The sequence below is a fragment of the Octopus bimaculoides genome, chromosome 22 (genome assembly GCF_001194135.2).
Source record: "Octopus bimaculoides isolate UCB-OBI-ISO-001 chromosome 22, ASM119413v2, whole genome shotgun sequence".
Taxonomy (NCBI): Eukaryota; Metazoa; Mollusca; class Cephalopoda; order Octopoda; family Octopodidae; genus Octopus; species Octopus bimaculoides.
Window position 1 is genome coordinate 26740166 of NC_069002.1, and position 9104 is coordinate 26749269.

Genomic DNA, 9104 nt, shown 5'->3' on the forward strand with positions numbered 1-9104 from the left:
GTCAAATGTCTGAAACAAGTAAAATAATATATATATATATATATATATATATATATATATTGAAGGATTGCTTTGGTCCAGTGGTAGAACATCAGTTGTGTCTACAATAAATGTAGGTTCAAGACCTACAGGTAGCCCTTTTAAGGCAGTGACCTGGCAGAATCGTTACTGCACTGAGTAAAATGCTTAGCAGCATTCTGTCTAAACTTATGTTCTGAGTTCAAATTGCGCTCAAGTCGACTTTGCTTTTCATCCTTTCAGGGTTGATAGAATAAGTACCAGTTGAACACTGGGGTCGATGCAACCATAACTGACTTACCTTGTCCCTCTAAATTACTAGCCTTGTGCCAAAATTTGAAACTAATATATATATATATATATATATATATATATATATATACATACACAAACACAAATCTAATTTCGGGCTTTGAGCCTATAGCAGAGAGAATTATATATATATATATATATATATGTATAGATAGATAGATAGATAGATAGATAGATAGATAGATAAATATAGATGAATCTTGATTGCTTGCTTGCAATGTTACCCAGCCAAGCTGGCACATAATGGGTAAATACTATGAATTAAGTTTACCCTGAAATGTTAATACAAATGGAATGAAACAAGTTTCGTGTAAATCAGGGCACTCGATATTCGGGGTTTGGGGGTATAAGTACCCAAAATGGTGCATAATAGGAAAATGTTCCGAATATAACTTCAATCCCAAAAGGGAAGAAACTCTAGCCTTTCGATTAGACAGTGATTTGACAACAAAAAAATATGATTTTTTTACAGTAAATGTTTCTGTTTTCGCTTTTGTTAAGCACAATATGTTTTTTTTTAAATTATTTTCAAGTGAATACCATTACAAAAAATTTTTTTGACATATTTAAAAAATATTTTCAAGTGTAAATGACTTCTAAAATGCTGCAGATGTTTCGTAAAAAATCCATTCATAGCCTCGATGTGAAATAGATTTTTTTTCCATTTTTTTTTTTTTTCTTTTTGGAGTGCATCCAACATATCTCACTGCCAAAGATTTGGCTGTTATTTCTAGCACGCCCTGCTACCACACAACAGCTATTTGCAGTAAAGGACCTGAAATGCCTGTTACATGGTAGCAGAGCATGCAAGAAATAGCAGCCAAATCTTTCCTTTTTTTGAGGAAAGGAGCTGTTTACTTGTGATTTCGATGTTACATTCATTGAAAACATACAAAATAACCTGGAAAAGAAAACCCATGAAACAAAATCCCATTGCTGAGAAACTCAGAGTTTCCTGGTGACCCAACAGGTCACAGGTAGTCTAGTATATATATAATGTTTAATTAACAAGTCACAGATTATGCGATGCTGAGAGTTTCTAAAAAGAATGAAGTAGTGCTGGACATGGTTACTAATGACTACAAATTTTAATAACTTAGTATTAAGTAAAAAAGTAAATAAATAAATGAAAATAGAAGCTAAGGAAGTGAATTCTTTGAATCTGTTCCTTATTCCTTAATTTCTAAACTGACTTTGGATTATGATGATAAACTGATTATCTCTCTTGTAACAGCTGGTGGCTGCCACAAGGACCATATCAAGATATATGTACACAGTTATTATTATTATTATTATTATCATTTAACAATTTAATGTAGCTTAAAATCCACCCGTTCACTTTATTTAACAGAATATCTTTCCACAAACTTCTTTGTGGAAGTAGTTTGTATATAGCATCTATTTTGTATGTAAGTGCTTTTGTTTTTCAGCTTTTCAAATGCACACATTTATATAAACATACATGCATACATATGTGTGTGTGTGTAAACATAGAGATATATAAACATACATATAAATATAGATATTTACACACACATACCATATTTCATCATCATTTAATGCTCATTTTCCATGTTGGTATGGGTTGGACATACACTAATATATATAAATAAATACATACATACACACACACACACACACACACACACACACACACACACACACACACACACATATATATATATCGGAGTGGTTGGCGTTAGGAAAGGCATCCAGCTGTAGAAACTCTGCCAAATCAGATTGGAGCCTGGTGTAGCCATCTGGTTCACCAGTCCTCAGTCAAATCGTCCAACCCATGCTATCATGGAAGGTGGGCGTCAAACTATGATGATATATATATATACAAGAAATTTGGAATTGTGTAAATGTATGAATTGTATACACACACACTCACAAACTCAGCTATATATTTATAGATATATATATATATATATCTTGTTGCTATTATGTTGTAAGTCAGAAACATTGCTTTTTCAGAAAGGGAAAAAATAATTTCACCATTCCGTAGCAAAACCATTATACTACACTTTGACAATTTTTGATATCTTGGCATCTGAAGCAGCTGGAGATACGATAGTTTGACCAAAAGAATTGGTTATTGGAAGCAAAATTAAATATTGAAAAATATGCATTTGCCCAAATTTGGACATACGACAGTTTAATATAATAGCAATGATATGTATTTATAAGATTACATTAACTTTCTCTTTTTCTTTCTCCTTTCAGATTACCACTACAGTTTTAGTATGGCCGTCTCAACGTCTACCAATGGAGACCATTGACTCTGTAAATCTTCTCTCTACACTCGTGTTTCCTTGCAGTACTGTTGTCCATTGTTCGCAGACAACAGTACATCTTTCTCTCAGCTCTCTGCCATCTCTTTGCTGGCATATTGACAAACATAACTTATGAAAAAATAAAGAAAAAAAAAATTAATAAAAAAAAACAACAACACAAAAAAAACTGACATGGTTGTGAAGAGGAAACATTTTCTGCCATGGTTATAAAGATGAGAGCTGCCCCGGGGCGATCTTCTATTTCAATGAGATTTCGTCCCCGGCGGATGCTGCGTGTTCTACTGTTTGTCATCATCATTCTCTTTGTGATTGTTAACATGCATGTACTTAATAACGTACAGCCTGGGAGCCCTGGAATGCTCGATGGTAGCATGATTGGACCAGGGATGAATTTACAGAATGGACATGTCCAAGCTTGGAGCCATTTACATTTCAGCAATGGATCCGTATATTGGTCAAGTCGAACCGGGTTGCTAATCCCACCAATGTCATTAAACGCTACACTGCTAACCAATATGACTTTTGACGTGAGTAATTTGACTCTAGCCAAGGCAGTCATTCAGAACATAAATCGTGAGCAATATATTCACAATTTGGACAAATTTGGACTTCATTTACATGCTGATAGTGTTGTAATAGTTATACAAGCTCACGACAGAGCTGAGTACCTGAAAATGCTTTTGGATTCTTTACGCAATGTTCGGAATATTCACCAAGCCTTACTCATCATTAGCCATGATATTTACTCTAAGGAACTTAACAACCTTGTCCTCACAATAGACTTTTGCCCTGTAAGTATTAGCTTTCAATGTTTCCTCTTTACGATGTTCTATTTTTATGATGTTTTGTCCTCGTTTTTGCAGTAAATAATTTTTATCAGGACTTTGGAATTGCCTTTTGTTATTAATGATATGCCCATACCGTTCTTGTTGAACTCACTTATCATTCTAAATTCCATCCAGTTTAAATGCCTCTATAGAAATCATACATTGCATACATTTCTGCTTTTACTAATTGTCAAAGATTTATCTTTAATAAAAAAGATATGACTGTAGCGGCCATGTACTGTGATCTATATAATAACATACAACTCTCCCTGTATTATTATTATCAATATTACTATTATTATTATTATTATTATTATCATTATTATCAAGTTGCTGAGCTGGCAGAAGCGTTAGCACACTGGGCGAAATACTTACCGGTATTTCATCTGTCCCACCAAATTTCAAGCCTAGTAGAAAGGATTAGTATTATTAATATAGTGAGTTCTGAGTTCAAATTCTACCAAAGTCAACTTTGTCTTTCATCCTTTTGGGGTTGATGAAATAAGTACGTTTCAGACCTTGTGCTTGTAGTAGAAAGGATTATTATTATTATTGTTATTATCAGAGCTGGTTGGTACCAGAGTATTCAGCATGTTAGGTCAGCTCTATAATATACTCCACCTTCTCCCAGCGCCACAATATGTGCCCCACTTCTCTTCATTGTACACCCCACTTCTCCTAGCCCTTAGCATGTGCCCCTTTTCTCTCAGCCAATACAATGTCCACCCCCTCTTTCTCTCACATGCACCCTCTTTCCTCAGCCTTACAATATTTGCCTCTTCTCAAATTTTCTTTCCCAACATCGTCCAGGCATTCACCCTCATTACATCAGCTGATAAATGAATCTCCTCAAAAATGATAATTAACTTCCAATTAAGAACTCTAGTTTAACCCTTAAACATTCAGATTAATCTGTTGAATGTAATTCTTATTTATTTAGATTGCTCTGAACTGACCACGCATTCTTTTGAAGCTTCGAGATTTTCATGATATGATTGTTATTTTTAGAATGACATTCTAGTATAAGTATGTGAGTTCGGGTTTGACCAGTTTGTGCATAAAATAGGGAAAATATTTTGACCGGATATGACCGATTTAAATGCTAAAGGGTTGATAATCAGTTCCATGACTGAGTAAATTTATTACTGGACAAATACTGAAATCCTTCACAACAGTCATGTGACTGGTCATAACATAGTTACTCGAGTCAGCTATTCTCTGTCCACTAAAATTCATGGCTTTGTCATCATCATCATCATTTAATGTCCATTTTCTATGCTAGCATGGGTTGGACAGTTTGACTGGAGCTGGTAAGACTAGGTGCCACACCAAGCTCCAATTGTCATGGTTTCTACAGCTGGATGCCCTTCCTAATATGCCAACCACTCTACAAAGTATGCTGGGTGCTTTTGATGTGGCACCAGCACTGATGCTTTTTATGTGGCACTATCATTGACAGTGTCACAAAGTAACTTGCAAAACAAAAATGGCAGTCAGTGGATTGACAGAATTGTTAGAGCACAAACAAATGCTTACCAGTATTTATTCTGGCCCGTTACATTCTGAGTTCAAATTCCACTGAGGTCAACTTTACCGTTTATCCTTTCAGGGTTAGTAAAATAAAGTACCAGTCAAGTACTGGGGTCAGTGGAATCAACTTACCCTCTCAATGCCAACCATCTGTAATTGCTAAGCAAAAATAGCCCAGTAACATGTAACATGCTTTCACTAATTGATTTAGCATTCATGCTCGGTGGAACATGTTTGCAGGACAAAGGGTGACAGGCTCCCGAAAGAGGTGTTCTATCCTGAACTGTATCAGGGCAGGCAGAGTCATGGTGGCCAGAGGTTGTGATACAAAGCTGTGCTGAAGAGACATGTGAAGAACTCTCCAGCATCTCCTTCCAGACACCTGAGGGGAGACGGCACTGCTGCACAATGAATGGCACCAATCGCTGAAGCTCATAATTCCAGCCAATGAGGAGAACAACAGAAAGGACACATGAGAGACATCACTTCTCTGTTGTATCAAGTAGTAGCTTCACCTGCAGCAGATGTCATCGCTGCTCTGCTGCAGATCAATAACAAGCCTTTGTAGCCTACATGTGAGCCTGCCGGAGATGATTACTCAACAAGAACAGTCAACATTGACCTACGACAAACAGCCAAAGAAGAAGAAGTATGTGGTCACAGCCAGACTCAGAAACCTTCTTGCCCTTCACATCCTGTGGCAAGTGTCCCTTATTATTATTAATGCCAGTGAGCTGTTAGAATCATTAGTGTGCTGGACCAAATGTTTAGCGGCATTTCGTCTGTCTTCACGTCCTGAGTTCAAATTCCACTGAGGTTGACTTTGCCTTTTGTATTTCGGGGTCAGTGAATTAGTTATTAGTCAAGCACTGGGGTCAATGTAATCAGCTAGCCCCTTCCCACAAAATTTCAGGCCCTGTGTGTATAGTAAAAAGGATTATTGTTGTTGTTATGAGTACTACGTTTCACACAGATCATGTGACAAGGTTTAGAAACAAATCTCCAATCTCAAGAACCAATCAAAGGGTTCTTGCAGGATGAACGATGCCAAATGAATGAATTTATCATCATCATCATCATTGTTTAACATCCATCTTCCATGCTGGTGTGGGTTAGACAGTTTGATTGAGGGCTGGCAAGCCAGAAGGCTGCGCCAGACTTCTGTGTCTGTTTTGGCATGGTTTGTATGGTTGCATGCCCTTCCTAACACCAACCACCCTGCAGAAAGGACTGAGTGCTTTTTACCTGGCACCAGCACAAGCAAGGTCAGTTTTGGCATGGTTTTTACAGCTGGATGCCCTTCCAAACACTCACCACTTTACAGTGTGGACTGGATGCTGATGGAAACTGTGAGAAGCCCGTGTGTGTGTTTGTTTTTGTCACCCCACCACTTTATAACCAGTGTTAGCATGTTTACATCCCTGCAACTTTAGCAGTTCCACAAGAAAGACCAAGAGAATACTTTAAAAGACAAAATTTATACTAGAGTCACTTGACTAACCCTACAAGATGGTGCTCCAGCATGGCCACAGCAACAAGTAAAAGCGTATGCATCATTTGGAGCACTGTTTCCAAGTTAATATTCCTATCTTTTATTCTCTTCCCCTTGCATAATGTATCTTGGATTACATTATCCAAAAGTCCTTCCTTTTTTCTTAAGATGTTTGGATATGATTTGAGGGAGATTTGGCTGCTATTTCAAGAAGCTCAAGCTGATGTCTATAGACTCCTTTCATTGATGTTAGAAATCTTTCTGAAGACATCAAACTGAAATAATAAAAACTGGGGTAGATTACTTTCTTTGTTTGTTTTTAACGTGTTGTTTTGTAAGTTAAGAGGGTGGCGGGCATGAAGGTGAGAAGAGATGGTGAAGGGAGTGTGCGTGAGAGAGAGAGAGAGAGTATATGGGAGTGTGTGAGGGAGAAAGTGTGTATGTGTGTGTGTGAGAAAGAGAGAGAGAGAGAAGGAGAGAAAAAGTGTATGTGCAAGAGAGAAAAGGTGTAGGTGTGTGAGAGAGGGAGAGTGTATGTGTGAGAGACAGAGAAGAAGAGAGAGTGAGAAAGTGTATGTGAGTGTGTGAGGGAGAAAGTGTGTATGTGTGTGTGAGAGAGAGAAAGAGAGAGAAAAAAGTGTGTATGCAAGAGAGGAAAGGTGTGGGTGTGTGAGAGAGTGAGTGTGTGTTAGAGAGAGAGAGAGAGAATGGGTGTGTTTGTGTGTGTGTGTGTATGGTATTGTTCAGAATCATTTGTTGTCAAAGAAAATTGACAATTTTAATTAACAGGCAGGAGAGAGAGAGAGAGAGAGAGAGAATGAAAAATAAGAAGAGAAAAAGACAAGGATAAAAAGAGAAAGAAAAAAAAAAGCACAGACAAGTAATTTCAGTCTGTAGAATTTTCCAGTTAATGCATGACATTCCGTGTTAATGGGATCTGGTTTTGGTAAAGCCAGGCTTGTAGTTAGTCCCAGCAACCTATTCACGAATGGGGGCGTGTACAGGTGGCTCTGTCAACATTTACAAATGAATGGTTACTAAAGGAAACCACCTCCAGCAACAACACCACCAACAACAACAACAACACTACCACCCATAGCAATAAACACGTTTCTGTTTTTTGATTGAATGTAACTAAAATTAGGTCTTTTGGTGGTGGTGGTGGTGGCGGCAGCTGTTGTTGTTCTGTGATACATCTGAGTCTTGTTTCACTTCTTTGGTCCATTGATCAAGTGGAATTCTATACAAAGCAAATAAATAAAATAAAACAAAATAAACCAAGTCGTCAGAATAAAAAGTTTCCTTCTCAGTAATCACTGACCTCCACATTTTCATCTCTGCTTTAAAGACAGTTGTTTTCTTGTGGAAACCAAAATGCACAGCTTTATAACACAAATTAATTTTTTACATTGCTTCAAGGTTATTTATTATATTATATTTTTAGATTTAGTCATTTGTTTGTTATTACTTTCATTTTATTTTTTTTTATCTAACTCAGTAGTTCTCGACTATTTTTTTGTCTGTGGACCTTTTTGATTCTTATTCTCCTCAATTGGGCCCCAATGGCCAATTGAAGTTTTTAAAAATCCCATTATATTTCTATAATTAAATGTTATTGTGAATTCTTTGACCCTTTAGCATTCAGGTTCTTTTGTCAAGTATAATGTTTATATTTAAATTGGTTTGAAATAATCATGCATTATGTTACTGCTTCTCATCATCATCATCATCATCATCATCATCATCATTATTTTAATGTCCATTGTCCATGCCAGCACAGGATGGATAATTTGACCAGGGCTGGCAAGCTGGAGGGCTGTGCCAGACTCCAGTCTGATTTAGCATGGTTTCTACAGCTGAATGCCCTTCTTTATGCCGACCTCTCCAAGAGTGTAATGGGTGCTTTTACATGCCACTGGCACAGGTGCCATCTGTGTGATACCAGTAAATTCCACATTTCACTTGGCTTGATGGGTTTTCTTCTTAAGCATAGCATAATACCAAAGGTTAAACTTTAAAAAATATTTTTTAAATGACATTGTATGGTAGGTGTGAGAAGCAGGATCTGGCCAGTTTGAACATAAAACATGTGGAATATTTAGGATTGATATGGCTGGTTTAAATGCTAAACAGTTAAAAAAATTATTCAAACATTTTATGTATTGTAGAAATATAACAAGTTTATTGCACATAATTTTTAACAACAAAATCTTATGCGAACCCCAAAAGGTCATCTGGACCCAGGTTGAGAACCACTGGTCTAATTCATACTAACATGGGTTAGGTAATTCTCAACCACTGTGTGGCACCTTAGGCAAGTGACTTCTACTATAGCTTGTGGATTTGGTAGGCAGAAACTGAAAGAAGCTTGTCATGTGTGTGTGTTTGTCCCTCCCTCCCCCAATCACTGTTTGACAACCGGTGTTGGTGTGTTTATGTCCCCATAACTTAGCGGTTCGTCAAATGAGAGTGATAAAATAAGTACTAGCCTTGGCTATGTCAAGATGTTTTTTTTTTTTTTGTATTCTTCTTTCCCATTTAGATTGTTTTAAATGTTGTCATAACAGTAATATGTCCAAAGACCGTTATATTCACTTCAGCATTTAAATTTAATTTGTCAAAATATTT

At 36.8% G+C, this 9104-nt stretch overlaps 1 protein-coding gene across 7 annotated transcripts in view; it reads left to right on the forward strand.

The window, feature by feature from the left end:
- The window catches only part of LOC106880532 (alpha-1,6-mannosyl-glycoprotein 2-beta-N-acetylglucosaminyltransferase), a 725476-nt gene that overhangs the window by 585514 nt on the left and 130858 nt on the right, over positions 1–9104 (forward strand). For all 7 annotated transcript variants that reach the window (XM_052975725.1, XM_052975724.1, XM_052975723.1 and 4 more), the window contains one exon: positions 2557–3418. In XM_052975725.1, coding sequence (XP_052831685.1) covers positions 2828–3418 — 591 coding nt within the window. In that variant the 5' untranslated portion in view covers positions 2557–2827. The remainder of the gene's footprint in view (positions 1–2556; positions 3419–9104) is intronic.